This window comes from Macaca thibetana, chromosome 17 (genome assembly GCF_024542745.1).
Source record: "Macaca thibetana thibetana isolate TM-01 chromosome 17, ASM2454274v1, whole genome shotgun sequence".
Classification (NCBI taxonomy): Eukaryota; Metazoa; Chordata; class Mammalia; order Primates; family Cercopithecidae; genus Macaca; species Macaca thibetana.
The window spans coordinates 23726056-23745353 of record NC_065594.1 but is presented as its reverse complement, the minus strand read 5'-3'; the positions used below and the strand labels follow the sequence as shown (position 1 = coordinate 23745353).

At 44.5% G+C, this 19298-nt stretch overlaps 1 protein-coding gene, 1 non-coding gene and 1 pseudogene across 2 annotated transcripts in view; 2 read left to right on the top strand and 1 right to left on the bottom strand.

The window, feature by feature from the left end:
* Positions 1-18913, bottom strand: part of GTF2F2 (general transcription factor IIF subunit 2) — a 170776-nt gene extending 151863 nt beyond the window's left edge. Inside the window, exons 1-2 of the mRNA XM_050766237.1 lie at positions 18625-18913; positions 1986-2059 (exon numbers count right to left, since the gene is read on the bottom strand). Of these exons, the coding sequence (XP_050622194.1) occupies positions 1986-2059; positions 18625-18690 (140 nt within the window). The 5' untranslated portion in view covers positions 18691-18913. The remainder of the gene's footprint in view (positions 1-1985; positions 2060-18624) is intronic.
* On the top strand, positions 834-935 carry LOC126940940 (U6 spliceosomal RNA). Its single transcript, XR_007720998.1, has one exon. It is a non-coding gene; the product is annotated as a U6 spliceosomal RNA (small nuclear RNA).
* LOC126940378 (glyceraldehyde-3-phosphate dehydrogenase-like) lies at positions 13749-14737 on the top strand (annotated as a pseudogene).
* Positions 18914-19298: the final 385 nt, after the last annotated feature.

The following is a 19298-nucleotide window of genomic DNA, read 5'->3' as shown; positions in this document are numbered from 1 at the left end:
GTGGTGCACATCTGTAATTCCAGCTACTCAGGAGACTGAGGCAGGAGAAACACTTGAACCCGGGAGGTGGAGGACGCAGTGAGCCGAGATCATGCCACTGCACTCCAGCCTGAGTGACAGAGTGAGACACTGTCTCGAAAAATAATAATATTAATCTTTACTCATGTCATAATTGTCACTCACAAGCTCTCTGAAATGGATTATAATCGGCTATGGCCTCAGCAGCTTCCTCCACAAAGCTAGAGTTGGCTGACTCCACATCAGTAGAGAATTCCAAAGCCTGTGTGTTCTGTGGTTGGCTCCAGGTCCGTGGTCAAGTCTAGGTTAACGGTTAAATCTCGGTCTGCGGTTAACTCTACATCAGTGGTCAATTCTAATAGGTCAGCGGTTGATTCTGGGAGTAGTGTGGAGAAAGTCACAGCCAGGGCACGGAACACAAAGAAAATCAGGACCTTCCTGAGCACGGTGCCTCCAGGGAGGGCAGAAGCATCTTGAACTATATATTTAAATACCACCTGGTACTTAAAGCCATGAGACCAAATGAGACCACCCAGGAAGTGAAAAGAGAGAAAAGGAAAGAACTAAGGACTGAGTCCTGGGGTCACATAACATTTAGAGACAGAAGATGAGAAGGGGCTTAGCAAGAAACTAAGAAGGAACAGCCAATGAGGGGAGAGGAGAAGAGATGTGTCCTAGAGTAGAGTGGGAAAACAAAGTTTCAGGAAAAAAGTGATCAACTATGTCAAATTCCACTGAAGTTCAAGTAAGAGAGCTGCTAGTTGACTCCTGGATTTAGGAATGTGGATGTGGCAGACTATAGAAAAGGAACATGTGCTCGCCTCAGCAGCATATACTAAAATTGGAACAATACAGAGAGGATGAGCATGGCCCCTACACAAGGATGACATGCGAATTCGAAAGTATTCCATATTTTGAAATAAATACATAAGGAACACAAATTTTTCTTGCAGCAGCTTCCATCAACAGGTGGAGTCTTATTTTCCCACAACTGAATCTGGCTTGGCCATGTGAGTTGCTTTGGTCAAAAGGACTTTAAGCAAACGTGACATAAGCACAGGCTTTCAAAGTGCTTGTGCACTGGGGCTTTGTTTCTCTTTTGCTACTAGAACTCTTTCACCATCATGTGAATGAGCTTGCTAGAGGTGAAATAAACAATCGGTGCCCCTGCTGATGTCAAATCAACCACCACACACAAGTGAGGTCACTCTCGCCAGGAAGGCCACCAGGCCAGCCCCAACCAGAATTGATCCACAGAATTATGAGCAAATAAAATGGCTTTTGTTCTAAACCACTAAGTTTCGGGATGGTTTGTTATGAAGCAAAAAGTAATTGATAAAGAGGAAGATACCAGTAACAGACAAGAGCTGTTTCAATGGAATCATGGGCATAGGAATCTGACTGGAGTTGGTTAAGAATGAATGGATGGAAAGAATAGAACACAAGGCCTCCAGCTGACACTAGCTGAGCTTTAGAGGCTTTCCTTTCTAACAGGGCTATTTCCTCAACCAGAAAACTATGTCATTACACTGTTTTCTACATACTCCCTACCCACTTCCAAAGCACCTGTAAGTAGGCCCAGTGGTACAGTGGCAAAGTCCTACTGCAAGCACTTTCCCGGGTGCATCCAGTTATACCCAACCCAAGCACACCTGCTCATGGAGGCAGACAGGATGGAGGGGTGAAAGAACTACATACTCTGCTGCTTCACCGCCATTAAAGTAAACCAATAAACTTGATATTATATTTATACCACCTGTCACTAGGAGTGTGGGGGTGGGGATGTGTGTATTGCACGGATGTCTCCTTACAGGGTACCTAACCATCTCCTGACAAGCCTTGACATGTTCATTACTTGTCATTTTCCAAGTAAATTCTCTGATCAGAAATTATAATCACATTTAAAAGCATTTACAAAAATTTCAAAAATAGCTTTTCAAAATGTCAAGAATATCTAAATAACTTACTTGGCAATCCGCAGTTTCCCAACTTCACCTCTTCCAGGGGCTTTAGCCCATTGCTGTGACAAATATTTGGGAACCTAAAACAAAGTAAAACACTAATAAGACTATTTTAGATGATAACAGATCTTTTCAAACATAAAACGATATACTGCTTCTATTTTTATTTTCTGCCTCTAATAAGGGATCATTATCAAGTCATCACTGTATGTTTTATACTACATGAAATACGAAGACACGTAAAAAATGATTTTAGCGCCGGGCATGGTGGCTCACGCCTGTAATCCCAGCACTTTGGGAGGCCGAGGCGGGCAGATCACAAGGTCAGGAGATCGAGACCATCCTGGCTAACACGGTGAAACCCCGTCTCTACTAAAAATACAAAAAACTAGCCAGGCGCAGTGGCGGGCGCCTGTGGTCCCAGCTACTTGGGAGGCTGAGGCAGAAGAATGGCGTGAACCCGGGAGGCGGGGCTTGCAGTGAGCCAAGATCCAGCCACTGCACTCCAGCCTGGGCGACTGAGCAAGACTCCGTCTCAAAGAAAAAAAAATGATTTTAGCTCTCAAAAGAGCTTAATCGAGGTGGCAACACAAAACTAACATAGGTCAAATAATCTAACAATAATAAAGCACTAACTTATCTTCCCAAGTCAGTCCAATTAAAGGTCACAGAACAGAAAGGTTACCAGAAAAGGCTTCTCAGAAGAGAACAGCACTGACTACAGTAATAGCATGATTTAGAAACACCACTGGGCTTAAGATTATTTCAAAAGTCAAGTTTTATTATGTAGAAAATTGTAACTTTGACTACTGTGAAGAAGAAGCTGCTAATATAAAAGGGTTATCAAACAGCATAGCTAACATTTATATAATCCTGCCTTCCTGACACTGTTGTAAGCACTTTATATAGATTGACACATTTAATCCTCACATCTCTATGGAACAGGTCTATTACCCCCATTTTATAGATGATGAATCTGAGGCACTGAGGGACTATACAATTTACTCAAGGTTATATAATTAGTAAAGATGGAGCCAGGATTCTAACCCAGGCAGTCTGCCTCCAGGGACTGTGTTTTTAACCAATACACCATATTGTGTCTGTAACTGGATACATGCAATCAAAAGGACTATAATTCTCAAAAAGGAGAAGTAGACAATATATGCCGAATCCCTATTATATAACTTATCTATCTCATTTCTTCTAAAAAGTAATTTGGACTCGAATCAGTGCATACTTTGAAAGCTATCCTATTATTAGGAGTAAATGAGATACACCAAGTATGAAGCATAATGCCTTACACAAAGCAAGTGCTCAGTGTCAGGTGTCATTATTTTTTCATGATAAATTTGGAATGATAGTCCAGCTGCCAAAGCTGAGAAGGAAAGAAATTCTACCTAGCAAGACAAAAAAACACCACTTGACCACTAGTCAAATAAATTGCAGTACCTTGGAACAGCAAAAATTCAGGAATTGAAGGGTGAAAAGAAGCCCCTGATGGTATTTGTTCACTTACATACGCACTCCTGACACTAAAAGTTACTGAACAGGGCTGGGCGTGGTGGCTCACGCCTGTAATCCCAGCACTTTGGGAGGCCGAGGAGGGCAGATCACGAGGTCAAGAGTTTGAGGCCAGCCTGGCCAACATGGTGAAACCTCACCTCTACTAATAATACAAAAATAAGATCGTGCCAGAGCAAGACTCCATCTAGAAAAAACAAATAAATAAACAAAGTTACTGAACAACTATTAAATATTATGGGTTCACCGGGTGTGGTGGCTCACTCCTGTAATCCCAGCACTTTGGGAGACCGAGGAGGGCAGATCACTTGAGGTCAGGAGTTCGAGACCAGCCTGGCCATCGTGGCGAAACCCTGTCTCTACTAAAAATACAAAAACTAGCAAGACACAGTGGCACACGCCTGTGGTCCCAGCTACGTGGAAGACTGAGGCACAAGAATCGCTTGAACCCAGGAGGTGGTGGTTGCAATGAGCTGAGATTACTCCACTGCACTCAAGCCTGGGTGACAGAGAGAGACTCTGTCTCAAAAAAAAAAAAAAAAAAAAAAAAAAAAAAAAAAAAGAGTTAGACAATATACTTGAGTCAGTCAGGTACCATGCTAAACATCCATTATCCTGTTTCATCCTTCCAATCACCCTGCAAAATCACATTCTCCTCACCCTACAGATGAGAAAACTGAGGTTCAGAGGGTTGAAATAACTCAGGTAGCTAGGATCAGATTCAAGACTCAACTCCGGACAGGTCTTTTGCTTTCTTCACTAGACCATACTACCTCTCAGGAGGGTATATGTGCTAAAGAAGAGTATGTAAAAGATCTAAGGGAAAGAGGATTTTGAAGATTCCATATCTCAACAGAACTTCCACTACACTGTACTCCATTCATCCAAACAAGCTAAGAGGATTTGGCAAACTCCTTATGATAACTGTATCTACCCACTCGGTCTCCTTTGATTACAGGTGACAGAAAACCCACTTAAAAGAAGATTTAATGTGACAAATAACAAAAAATTCCAGAGGTAGCTTTAAGGTGGCTTCATTAAGGGCTCAAACAATGTCCCCAGGACTCTTTCACTATTTCTTACCTATCACCTCAGGTAGCAAGATGGCAGAGGCAGCTCCTGAAGAGCACAAGTCTCCTTCCCAGAAGTCCCCAGCGAAAATTTGTCTTTCATGAAGCTGACAAGGGTGTGTACCCTTCCTTAGACCTATCACTGTTCCCAGAGATGAGATACTTCACTGGCCAGGCTGAGTCAATGACATCTTTGGGGAAGGGTAGTCAACATCACTAAAATCACAGATTGAAAAGGGGAAGCACTGGTTTCCACAAGCACAGTCAAGATTCTACAACAGTGTCAAAGTAAATGGATACTGGTTAAAGAAGCATATGTCCACAACATTACCTGTTGGACAGCCTACGAATTTCTCATTATCAACAGCAGTACCCCTTTCACAACCTGTATTTCAAGCAATTATTCTGAGCACCATCTCCTAAATTCCTAGCTCTCTCCTTCGTACTTCTGTTGTGGAATCAGGAGAACCAGGGAGAGACCCTGGGGTGAATACAGGAGGATATCTTTACTGAGTGCACTCAGACCCAACGGACTTAACATCCAAAGACTGGGCCCAGAACAAAGACAGCACTTGACTTTTATACACACCTTAAAAAGGGGTGGGCTAGCTTGAAGCAGGCTTACAGCGGCGCGAACGCAGGGATACAGAGGCAGGACAAAGACGGTTAATCAAATTGTAACAGGTTCACAACTCAGGATTACACATGACTGCTGCTATGCAGCCCAGATGTCCACTATCTAGGTTTGCCTAGTGCCTAGCACAGCTTATTCCATGGCTTTCACTATGGCGCCCAGGTGGCCTGCTCAGATGGTTTATGGACTTCACCCCACTGATTACATAAAACAGAAGACTAGAAGTCACCAGTTACAGAGAACAGGAATTTACAAACTGATACCATAAAACAAAGGAAAATTTGTTTTTCTTCTCCCTATGTTGAGGGAGTGCTGGGAGAGTCTCCAGAGCACATTCTTTTGTGTCCTGGCTTCTTAGATAGCATTATCAAGACTTTTCCTGGGTCTGGGCTGTGCCCATTGCTCCCTCTGGGACAAGTTAGCCTAATACAGGAAAGCTTATTTCTCTTTTTATTTTTCTTTCTTTAATTTCCTGCCTCACTTTGACTCCCAACAATTCTTCTAACCCTTCAATTCGCTGACTCTAATTAACATCTTCTCACTGTCCCCCATCTGCTATGTCCTCATTTCTCTCTTTAATGAAACTAGAGTCCATGGTCCATCACTATAATCATTCCCTTGCCTCTATCTTCCTCCGTCATACTGGCCTGGCAGAACCTTAATCCTGATTAAAGCCAATCTCTACTTTTCTTTATTAATTTATAATTTATCCATGGTTTTATTTTATTGTGTTATTTCACCTCTCTGCCACACTTGCACCTGAGCAGCTGAAGGAAAGCTCACGATCATGCTAGCTGGTCTCACATTAAATACATGGCTACAAACATCAAGTAAGCCCTTAGTGACACCTGGCAAGTTAACTACATCTCCCTAATCAATTCAGTTCCTCACTCCTGATTATTGAAATATTCTCTTTTCACTTCTCGAACCTATACCTCTTCCTTCCTCCTCCCTCTGTGCTGGCCTGACTTCCTCTTCCACCGAGGAAAAGCAAACCATCAAATCTAAACTTCTACATATACCACCTAGCCACAGTTGGATCCTTTTACTCGCTTTACCCTCTTTAAACAATGGTAAACTATGGCCAATCCCTCCACTTGTGCACTGAATTTCTTTCCCTGTTATGTAACTAACCGAGGACATCTTTCCTTCAAGTATACCCTTTCTCTCCTCTATTGCCTTCTCTGCTTAATCATTCCCATCAGCACAATAATGATAATAACAGCAGCTAAGACAAAGTGCTTACTAAATGTAGCAGGGAGATTTCTAAGACGGTTCCCAAGGATCCCACCTGCTATCAACCCCATCCACGTACTGGTGTAATCTCCTCTCCTTCAGTGTGAGCAGTATCTGTGACTCAGGGCAAAAGTGACAGGACTTCACTTCTGTTACTGGGTTACATAAGATTATGACTTCTGTCTTCTCTCATTGTTTTCTCAGTCTGCACACTCTGATTTAGAAATCTGCCATATTGAAGAGGCCCACGTGGCAAAACAAAAAACAAACAAAAAAAAACACTAATGACCGGCTTCAGCCAAGAGTCAGCTAGGGAACTTGGACTCTTAAGTCCAACAACCCTGGAGGAACTGCATTCTACCAATCACATGAGCTTGGAAACAATATTTCCCCAGTCAAGACTTCAGATGAGAATCCAACCCTGGCTGATACCTTGACTATCGCCAGTGAGAGACTCTGAGGCAAAGGAGCCAACTAAGCCATGCCAGAGTCCAGCCCACAGAAACTGTGAAATAATAAATGCGTGTTGTTTTAAACTAATAAGTCCGTAGTAATAGGTTATATGCCAATAGATAATTAATACATTAAGCAACAAGCACTCTTCTAAATGCTGTAAATATATTAACCATCTACTTCTCACACTGTCTTCATTTTACAGATGAGGAAACTAAGGCACAGGGAGGCTTATAAATTTGTTCAAGATCATGCACCTTGGTAAGGGCAAACTTAATAATCCTTTCTACCCAGTGTTTGATTTCTCTGCCTTTTCTTTTTTTTTTTTTTTTTTTTTTTGAGACAGGGTCTCATTCTGTCACCCAGGCTGGATTCACAATTTTGGCTCACTGCAGCCTCCACCTCCCGGGCTCCAACGATCCTTCCACCTCAGCCTCCCAAGTAGCTACAGGTTTGCACCACAATGCCCAGCTAAGTTTTGTATTTTTGGTAGAGACGAGGTCTCACCACATTGCCCAGGCTGGTCTCGAACTTCTGGGCTCAAGGGATCATCTCACCTCAGCCTTCCAAAGCGCTGGGATTACAGGCATGAGCCATCGTGCCTGGTCCTCTGCCTCTCTTTATGGCAGAACTCCTTGAGAGAGTTCTCTATGTCAGCTGTCTACACTTACTCCTCTGCCACTTTGTTTTGAACTTACTCTAGATAGGCTTTCCTCTCTACCACTCCACTGAAACTGATCACAGGGTTATTAAGATCTCCAAATTGCCAAGTCAAAGTTTAGTCCTCATCTCTCACACTTATCAACAATATTTGAGAACTAATCATTTCCTATTCCTTCAAACATTTTATTCACTTGGCATCCGAGTAATCACATTCTCTCGATTTCTCCCTCTACTTCTCTGGACTCTTCCTTTTTGGTCTCCACATCTAGATGCTCATCTTTCTGGCCTCTTAACTTCAATGGGCACTGGATTCGGTCCTTGGATCCCCGCTCTTCTCTGTATACTCTCTTTTTTTTTTTTTTTTTTTGAGACGGAGTTTCGCTCTTGTTGCCCAGGCTGGAGTGCAATGGCGCGATCTTGGCTCACCGCAACTTCCACCTCCTGGGTTCAAGCAATTCTCCTGCCGCAGCTAATTTTGTATTTTTAGGAGAGATAGGGTTTCTCCATGTTGGTCAGGCTGGTCTTGAACTCCTGACCTCAGGCGATCTGCCTGCCTTGGCCTCCTGAAGTGCTGAGATTACAGGCGTGAGCCACCACGCCCGGCCCTGTATACTCTCAATCTTATGTAACTTCATCCAGTCTCATGGCTTTAAATACCATCTGTATAATGACAACTCTCAAACTTACAACAAGCTCAGGTTCTCCCCCAAAGTCTCAATTTATATATCCAACTGCCTACTCAAACTCTCCATCTTAATATTCAGTAAGCATTTCAAAGTTAAAATCTCCATACCAGAACTCATTTCTCCCTCATAAACCTTGCTCCTGCTGCAATTTTCCATATCTTAGTAAAAGGGAACTCCATTCTTCCAAGCACTCAGGCTGAAACCTTGGAGTCATCCTGAATATCCTTTTTCTTATACCCCAAAACCAATCAACTGATACATCCTGTCAACATCTTCAGATTATATCCAGACTCCAGCCTTTTCTCACCAACTCAAGTTACTACCCTAGCCCAAGCCACCATCATCTCTAGAATAATTATTGTTAACAGCCTCCTGAATTCCTTGCTTCCACTTTTGCCCATGTAGTTTATTCTCAATAAAGCAGCCAGAATTGGCATCTTAAAACCCAAGTCAGATGGTACTGTTCTGCTCAAAACCTTTCCATGTATTTAACAGACATCTACATAGTGCTTAGTATGTTTACCAGATACTTTTCTAAACAGTTTACAAATATTATTTCATTTAATCCTTATAACAGTCCCATCATCATTCTATTTTGCAACTGCAGAAACTGAAGCACCAAAAAGCTATTATTTGCTCAAAGTCTCACAATTACTAGTGATGAAGCTAGGATTCCAATCTAAGTATGTCCACTCCATAGTCCACGATTTTAGTCACTATACCATGCTGCCTCTCCATGGCTGCTGGCTTTCCATCTCACTCAGAAGAAAAATCCTATAATGTCTTAGGTGACCCAGTCCCCTGGATGATCCTATCCCATATCTTCATCTCCTACTCTCCCTCTCATCTTACTCAAACCACACAGACCTGTCAACATTTGCAGTGACGTCCCATCTAAAGACCCATTTGCTGTTATTTCTGTCTGGAACACTCTTCCAGACAGTGTATCTGCAAGGGCAAGCCCATAAATTCCTTTACATGGGTATCTGCAAGGGCAAGCCCATAAATTCCTTTACATCTCTGCTCAAAGACCATCTTATCAGTGAGGTCCTTTCCCGCCCTAGTTAAAATAGCATCACATTGCATCACATTATGTTCTAGATCCTAGATCTTGTTTTATTTTGTAACTTTTGTTTACTGTCATATATCTAGCACCTAGAATAATAGAAGAATAGTTATTTTAATGACTGGATATTGTTGAAGAAACACTAACATAATAGCAATGATGGTTAATACTGTAATATACCTAGGATATATAATTTACTACACTTCATTTCATTCTCAGAGGGAAGTCTCAGTTCAGAGACCCACCTTAAAATAAGGGGAAGGGCTGGGCATGGTGGCTCATGCCTGTAATCCCAGCACTTTGGGAGGCTGAGGTGGGTGGATCATTTGAGCACAGGAGTTCAAGACCACCCTGGGCAACATTGCAAAACCCCATCTCTACAAAAAATACAAAAATTTAGCCAGGCATGGTGGTGTGTGCCTGTAGTCCCAGCTACTCAGGAGGCTGAGATGGGAGGATCACCTAAGTCCGGGGAGGTCGAGGCTACAGTGAACCATGATTGTGCCACTGCACTCCAGCCTGGGTGACAGTGTAAGACTCCGTCTCAAATAAATAAATAACTAGGAAGAGGACAAAATGCAAATAGTGGAGTAGGGCATTTTCTAACCTACTACTTTGCCCTCACTGCTATACCCTGAAATGCTCTCAAAGAGAACACAAGAATGTTTGGGAGCTTTGGAACTGTTAAATGAGATTATACTTCTTCAACATATTAACCAGATCAGGATTTTCTGTGATCAAATTACCGGAGACTATAATTCAGGCCTTCAAACAAGAAAACAGTTCAAGGGAAAGTAACTATATATCATACATTAAAGCAAATTTAAGAATCAAATTCAGTACAACAAAATGTACCTAATACAAGCAATTACCAACTTAAAAACAGTGTGTCGGGCATGGTGGCTCATACCTATAAACCCAGCACTTTGGGAGGCTGAAGTGGGAGGATCACTTGAGCCCAGGAGTTCGACACCACCATGGGCAACATACAGAGACCCCATCTCTACAAAAAATCTAAAAATTAGCCAGGCATGGTAGTGCACACTTGTGATTCAAGGTACTCAGGAGGTTGAGACAGAAGGATCGTTTAAGCCCAGGAGTTTGATTGAGGCTACAGTGAGCCATGATCACATGCCACTGTACTCCAGCCTGGGCGACAGAGTGAGGCTCTTTCTCAAAAAATAAAATAAAATAAATTTTCTTTTTTCTTTTGAGACGGAGTCTCACTCTGTCACCCAGGCTGGAGGGCACTGGCGCAATATCAGCTCACTGCAACCTCGGCCCCTCGTGCAAGCGATTCTCCTGCCTCAGCCTCCCAAGTAGCTAGGATTACAGGCACCCACCACTACGCCTGGCTAATTTTTATATTTTCAGTAGAGACAGGGTTTCACCATGTTGGTCAGGCTGGTCTCGAACTCCTGACCTCAGGTAATCCACCCGCCTCAGCCTCCCAAAGTGCTGCAATTACCACAATGCCCGGCCACAAAAATAATTTTTTAAAAAGGCCAGGGATGCCAGGCGCGGTGGCTCACACCTGTAATCCCAGCACTTTGGGAGGCTGAGGCAGGTGGATCACAAGGTCAGGAGTTCGAGTCTAGCCTGGCCAACATGGCAAAACCCCGTCTCTACCAAAAATACAAAAATTAGCTGGGCGTGGTGGCGGGCGCCTGTAATCCTAGCTACTCAGTAGACTGAGAAAAGAGAATCACTTGAACCCGGGAGGCGGAGGTTGTAGTGAGCCGAGATTGTGGCATTGCACTCCAGCCTGGGCGACAAAAGCAAGACTCCGCCCCCGCCCCAAAAAAGGCCAGGGGTGGTGGCTCACGCCATAATCCCAACACTCTAGCACTTTGGAAGGCCAAGGCAGGTGGACTGCTTGTGTCCAGGAATTTGAGATCAGCCTGGGCAACATGGTGAAACCCTGTCTCTAAAAAAAAAAAAAAAAAAAAAAAAAAAATTAGCTAGGCATAGTGACACATGCCTATAGTCCCAGCTACTCAGAAGGCTGATGCAGGAGGATCACTGCAGCCCAGGAGGCAGAGGTTGCAGTGAGCCGTTCACAGCACTTCACTCCAGCCTGGGAGACAGAGTGAGACCCTGTCTCAAAAAGAAAGAAAGAAAAAAAAGCAGATGGTGTTCCAGAAGTTAAAGGACAAAAACAAGTTTGCAGCTCATATTGCACTGTCTTCATTATTATAATAAAACTGTAGGTTCCCAGGTAAGCTCACCAGCTTATTTAATTCAACGGTTCCTAAAATACTATACTCTTGCAGTAAAAATAATAATAATAAGAGCACATTAATTATATATAGCTCTCTACACCAAGAACTTACAAAAATTGGCTTCCCAGAAGTCCCAGCCTATTAAGTTGTCCCAGTGAGCCAAAATTGCACCACTGCACTCCAGCCTGGCAACAGAGCGAGACTCAACTCCGTCTCAAAAAAAAAAAAGGGAGAGACAAAAAGGAAAAAAAAAAAACATTTTTCTATTGCAAAGCTTTTAGCCTAACAAATCTGAATCACTATTTCCATACTTAGGCAAGATAATTAACCTCCCTAACCTTAAATTTTATCATCTGAAATATACAATTAGTACCTGCTTCATAGGTTTGCTTTGCAAAATACTCGATACACAAGAAATGTTAAGTTCCTTTTTCTCCTACTAGCTGCAAGGCTTTAGGGTATCACCCACTCCAGTTTCATCTCTCCCTCGTATATAACTCTCTTTGGCCAACAATGTCCAAGTGCTTGCCTGTCTGAAAAAATATAAGCTAGCCAGCCAGGAACGGTGGCTCACGCCCGTAATTCCAGCACTTTGGGAAGCTGAGGTAGGTGGATCACAAGGTCAGGTGTTCGAGACCAACATGGTGAAACCCCATCTCTACTAAAGATACAAAAAATTAGCCAGGTGTGGTGGTGCACGCCTGTAATCCCAGCTATTCAGGAGGCTGAGGCAGGAGAATAGCTTGAACCTGGGAGGCAAAGTTTGCAGTGAGCCGAGATTGCGTCACTGCACTCCAGCCTGGGTGACAGTGTGAGACTCCGTCTCAAAAAAAAAAAAAAGAAAAAGAAAAAGAAACCCCATCTCTACTAAACACACAAAAATTAGCCAGGCGTGGTGGTGGATGCCTGTAATCCCAGCTACTTAGGCTGAGGCAGGAGAGCTGTTTAAACCCAGGAGGCGGAGGTTGCAGTGAGCCAAGACTGCGCCACCTGCACTCCAGCCTGGGTGACAGAGCAAGACTTCATCTCCAAAAATAAATAAATAAATAAAAGAAGAACACAACATTCATAGGGCATGATGTCCATCCTTCCAATCCTGATCCTCTCCTCCAACAAACATTAGCCACAGTGCTTACAAGAGGAAAGTTTACTGGGCTAGAAAAACATCTTTCTGTTGCCTAGAAAGCTGTTGGTTAGACCTGGTGCACCTCTCCACTTCTCCCTCCAAAAAAAGACTGTACTTCTTATCATTCAAGCCCCAATGATATTCACAACTTTAAAAATCCCACTCCTAACAATCTTGCCAACTGTATCTCCTCTTCCCCATCATATACCTTACCCTCCAGGGAACCATAACTAGAGAAAATGGTTTTCCAGAAATCTAAATATTAGAGGCCAAAAACCAACCATGCTAAAATCAGCCAGGCGCAGTGGCTCACGCCTGTAATCCCAGCACTTTGGGAGGCCAAAATGGGAGGATTGCTTGAGAAAAGGAGTTTGAGACCAGCCTGATCAACACAGCGAGACCCCATCTGTATTCTTTAAAACAATATTGAAAAATTTAAGAAAAAAGAACTCTGCTAAAATATTTTTAAACATCAGAGTCTCACTCTATTGCCCAGGCTAGCGTGCAATGGTACGATCTCAACTCACAGCAACCTCCACCTCCCAGATCCAAGCAATTCTCCTGCCTCAGCCTCCAGAGTAGCTGGGATTACACAGGTGCCCGCCATCACACCCAGCTAATTTTTGTATTTTCAGTAGAGACGGGGTTTCACCATATTGGCCAGCCTGGTCTTGAACTCCTGACCTCAAGTGATCCACCTGCCTCAGCCTCCGAAAATGCTGGGATTTCAGGCATGAGCCACTGTGCCCAGCACATCACCCAATTTTTAAATCATTATTTGGTATAGGGTGCACAGCAGTGGTGTGCCCAGTAGGTAACCTAACAATAGCATAAACTGAGCAATATAAACAGGGTAGTACAAACTACAAAAGACTAGCTCTATGACAAGGTAAAAATTATAGCTAATTACATGTTTTGGCAGGTGACAGCTATTGTAAAGTGTTAAATTCAATCATGTCTAATGCCTATCAAAATGTGTTTGGATCATCTTTCTTTTGTAGATTTAAGATATTCAAAATTGGCTATCTGCTCCTCCCGTTTGACAGACAGTCACATCTTCTCTCACATCACCAGCCGCGTCCCTGAGGCACCATGGTGAAGGTGAAGGTAGGAGTCAACGGATTGGGTCATATTGGGCGCCTGGTCACGAGGGCTGCTTTTAACTTTGGTAAAGTGGATATGGTCGCCATCAATGACCCCTTCATTGACCTCAACTACATGGTCTACATGTTGCCGTATTGATTCCACCCATGGCAAATCCCATGGCACCATCAAGGCTGAGAACAGGAAGCCTGTCATTAATGGAAATCCCATCACCATCCTCCAGGAGCGAGATCCTTCCAAAATAAAGTGGGGCGATGTTGGCGCTGAGTACATTGTGGAGTCCACCGGTGTCTTCACCTCCATGGAGAAGGCTGGGGCTCACTTGCAGGAAGCAGTCAAAAGGGTTATCATCTCTGCCCCCTCTGCTGACGCCCCCATGTTTGTGATGGGCGTGAACCATGAGAAGTACGACAACAGCCTCAAGATGGTCAGCAATGCCTCCTGCACTAACCGCTTAGCGCCCCTGGTCAAGGTCATTCATGACAACTTCGGTATCGTGGAAGGACTCATGACCACAGTACACGCCATCACTGTCACCCAGAAGACTGTGGATGGCCCCTCCAGAAACTGTGGCGTGACAGCTGCAGGGCTCTCCAGAACATCATCCCTGGCTCTACTGGCGCTGCCGAGGCTGTGAGCAAGGTCATCCCTGAGCTGAATGGGAAGCTCACTGGCATGGCCTTCCATGTCCCCACTGCCAACGTGTCAGTCATGGACGTGACCTGCCATCTGGAAAAACCTGCCAGATATGATGACATCAAGAAGGTGTGAAGCAGGCATTGGAGGGGGCTCCCTCAAGGGCATCCTGGGCTACACTGAGCACCAGGTGGTTTCCTCTGACTTCAACAGCAACACTCATCTTCCACCTTCAATGCTGGGGCTGGCGCTTTGTCAAGCTCATTTCCTGGTATGACAATGAATCTGGCTACAGCAACAGGGTGGTGGACTTCATGGCCCACATGGCCTCTAAGAAGTAAGACCCCAGACCACCAGCCCCAGTGAGAGAACAAGAGGAAAAGAGAGGCCCTCATGCTGGGGAGTCCCTGCCATACTCAGTCCCCAACCACACTGAGAATCTCCCCTCCTCAGTTTCCATGCAGACCCCCTGAAGAGGGAGGGGCCTAGGGAGCTCTGCCTTGTCGTGTGCCATCAATAAAGTCCCCTGTGCTCAGCCAAAAAAAAAGATACTCAAAATTCCAGAAATAGCACTTCATTAGGCCAGAACAGTACAGGTCCTGGATATTTTGCTTTTTTGGTAAACAATCTACTACTATATTTGTTTTTCCCTAAACACACTATTTATCCCCAGTCCTGCTGGCAAGGTTTTTTTTTTTTTCCTTTTCAGATAGGGTTTCACTCTGTCGCCCAGCCTAGAGTACAAGGGGTGTGATCTCAACTCACTGCAGCCTCAACCTCCTGGGCTCAAGTGATCCTCCCACCTCAGTCTCCCAAGTAGCTGGGACTACAAGCGTATGCCACCATGCCCAGCTAACTTTTTGTAGTTTTTGTACATAAAAGGTTTTGCTATATTGCCCAGGCTGGTCTCAAATTCCTGGGCTTAAGCAATTCGCCCACCTGGTCCTCCCAAAGTGCTGGGATTCCAGGCATGAGCCACTGCACCCGGCCTTCCATAAGCTCTTCTTGAAAGCTTGTTTGGAGGTTCCAGCAGAGGAGTACAGCCACACATATACCCTTGACTGAAGACCAGTCCTCCTCTATCGGGATGGTCATCCTCTTTGATCAAGGGTGCAGCTTCAGGAGGGACATACATGGAGTGGAGTGGGAGGAAGGGGACACCCACCTAGCCAGCCAGATTAGCCAAATCAACCCTGGTGATCAGTGGGGTGACAGATGTCCCAGCCAGATCACACTCACATCCAATTTATTTATTTATTTATTTATTTTTTGAGACAGGGTGTCACTCTAGTTGCCCAGGCAGGAGCGCAGTGGCACAATCTCGACTCACTGCAACCTCCAAACAGGCTCTTCTTAAACATCACCTTCTCTATGATGTCTTTCCAGTTCTGGTGAAGCATTAATTTTTTTCCTGCTCAAAACTCTAAGAGATCTTGTATGTACAGTCCTTACTGCATTTACACAGTTCTGTAACTGGTGATGGAATTAAATATGTACAAGATGACCTTGATATATCCTAGGAAGAAACATTTTTCAGCAACAAAGATCAGAACTCAAGGTATTATTTTTAACAGAAAATATTAATGTAAGGAGAAAAAACTTGAAATCAATACGTAGTTCAAATAAAATTCTGATGAGATGAGAATGAAGACACACTTTCTAAGCAACAAGTTACTACTTCTTTTTTTTTTTTTTTCTGAGATGGAGTTTTTGTTCTGTTGCCCAGGCTGGAGTGCAACGGAGCAATCTCAGCTCACTGCAACCTCCGCCTCCCAGTTTCAAGCAATTCTTCTGCCTTAGTCTCCTGAGTAGCTGGGAATACAGGCGCATGCCACCACAACCGGCTAATTTTGGTATTTTTAGTAGAGATGGGATTTCACCATACTGGCCAGGCTAGTCTCAAACTATTGACCTCATGATCCACCTGTCTCGGCCTCTCAAAGTGTTGGGATTACAGGTGTGACCCACCGTGCCCGGCCCAATCCTGTGATGATTTTCTAAATGTGACTCTGGTTACTTACCCTCCCCTCTAATTCGTACTGCACACTGCCAAACTTTTTTTTTTCTGAATAAATATCTGGCATCTCTACCTCACTCAAATCCTCCAAAAAGTTTGTTACTTCCTTGTAAACTAAAGTTAGAACATCTCCGTTTCATGATATGACAATCTGAGTATATGGTCCCAACCTTTATCTACACAGATCTTCTGCTCTAGGTTCTCTCTGTTTTCCACGACACACCATGCTGATTATGTATTTTGAGTCTTGCATTTCTGTTCCATTCTCCATGGTATACGCTATGTCCACCCACCCAAATCCTGTAAGGCGTAAACACTGAGCATTTACCGATGCTCCTAGAACAATGGCACCATCTCAAGTCACACCATTTTTTCAAGCTTTTTCCTTCAGTCTGCAAGGGCCATCTCCTCCTTAGTGACTCTCCTCCAATTAACACGCTGCTGGAGAGAGAAATGCCTATTTAATTCATCCTTTTAAGTCACACTGAGCTTGGAAATAAGTCAAATCAGTGCCACAGATTAAGGCGAGGGTTAAAGAATGAGAGGTCATGCATTTATTCATCACCTTTTTGTTGAGTAATTACCATGTGCCAAACACTATTCTGGGTATGACAGGCAAAGATCCAATCTCATGGAATGTGATTTTGTGTGTTGGAAAGATGGAGGTAACCAACTTTGAACATATTAACACAAAATCACTCTACACTGTGAAAAGTGCTTTGAAGAATGTAACGGCCAGGCGCGGTGGCTCACGCCTGTAATCCCAGCACTTTGGGAGGCCAAGGCGGGCGGATCACGAGGTCAGGAGATCGAGACCATCCTGGCTAACACGGTGAAACCCTGTCTCTACTAAAAATACAAAAAATTAGCCGGGCGTGGGGGCGAGTGCCTGTAGTCCCAGTTATTCGGGAGGCTGAGAGAGGAGAATGGCGTGAACCTGGGAGGCGGAGCTTGCAGTGAGCCAAGATCGCACTACTGCACTCCAGATTGGGCGACAGAGCAAGACTCTGATTCAAAAAAAAAAAAAAAGAAAAAAGAAAAGAAAGAATGTAATACGGATCTGTCGTGTTAGCAAATGATCATAAGGGAGCCATTTTTAAGAAGGCCGACAAGAGGCCGGGCGCGGTGGCTCAAGCCTGTAATCCCAGCACTTTGGGAGGCCGAGACGGGCGGATCACGAGGTCAGGAGATCGAGACCATCCTGGCTAACACCGTGAAACCCCGTCTCTACTAAAAAATACAAAAAACTAGCCGGGCGAGGTGGCGGGCGCCTGTAGTCCCAGCTACTCGGGAGGCTGAGGCAGGAGAATGGCGTAAACCTGGGAGGCGGAGCTTGCAGTGAGCTGAGATCCGGCCACTGCACTCCAACCTGGGCGACAGAGCGAGACTCCGTCTCAAAAAAAAAAAAAAAAAGAAGGCCAACAAGAAAGACCCTCTTAGATTTAATTGACGAGAACTCAGCCATATGATAAATCAGTTAAAGTCTCAACGACTTTCAGGATCACATTTTGAATTTGCTTAAGTATTATGAAACTCCCCTAGGAGAAAACACTCCCCAACATGAAACAGTAAAGCACAAATAGTGCCCGCTGTGAGCCAACCAAAATTGCTGTCTTTACATAAAACATTTATTGACGGTCAGTTTCATCAGACCCAAATGTGCTCTGAAAGAATACTCCAGTCCAATGACCTCTCCTGACCTCTCCTTCTGTTTGTTCAGGGCTCTCTCGCCTCTTTTGAGAGCTTCATTAAGGACCATTTACCTAAGAGAATACTTTAAGAGTACGCAGGGACCAGTTCTAGTTTCTCGCCGAAAAAACTGTACAGAAAGCAGACATTCAACTACCTCACACAGGCTCATGGCTAAAACCAGTTTCACCAAGGGAAAGATACAAGTAATTCTTCGGTCTGGGATAAAATGCACCGCCCAAGTCTAGGAACACCAAGACAGGGCTCCAGGAAAGCCGTGAGAAAGAGATCTAGTCCAGGCTGATTCAGACCAGTAACCGGCTGAAAGACACTTTGCGTCCCTAAACTAATCTCCTCATCTGCAAACAGATACAACAATGACTCCTGCCTCTCAAAATATGTGAAGCTCTAACGAGATAGCCGTAAAAGAACTTTAAGAGGTGCACGGAGCGGGATGGGCTCAAGTTACTTAAATTATACTTGTGTTAGGAGGAGCGCAAGTGGGAGACTCGTGAACATTACCTTGACTAGCCACACTCCTGTGTTCTGTTTGGCGCCGGTCAGGTCGAGTTCCCCGCGCTCGGCCATGGGTCTGTTGCCGGTGGACGCGTGTGGCCTACAGCAGCGACACCAGGAGCCGGAGGGCTGAGAAGTGGGCGTCCGGAACAAAGGGCAAGCCGCGCTGAGAGGTGAAGAGGCGGCGTTCCTTACCTGCCAGGACACTGGAAACCGGGGGGAAAGAGGAACACGCCGCCGGGAGCCAGACTGCGCCTGCGCACTGTACGTCCGTACGGCGCGCTGTTGCAGACAAACTTTCTGTTTCGGAAATTCCTTGGGTGGGCGTGGCTGTCAGCGTAGTGTGTATCTGAGGGATTAAAACATAGGGTAAGATGAGCCAAAACGTTAGCAACGTATTTAAAGACATGGCCAGCATAACTGAAGAAAAAGATTATCAGAACGGAAAAACGGGGTTCAAAGAGACAAAAGTTGTCAGAACGTGTCCAACCCTAGCCAAAGAGAGAGAAAGAATATTTGAAGGACAGGCTTAGGTTAGTAAATTGGCATCCCCCCTGGCCAACGTCATTAGCACAAGTGGGCACTGGGATCAGACTTGGTAGCCCTGGGTATATTGAAAACATGCCGTTTCTAGACCTGAAAAGAAAGCCGTGTTTCAGCTCAGAGGCTGCCCGAGCTCC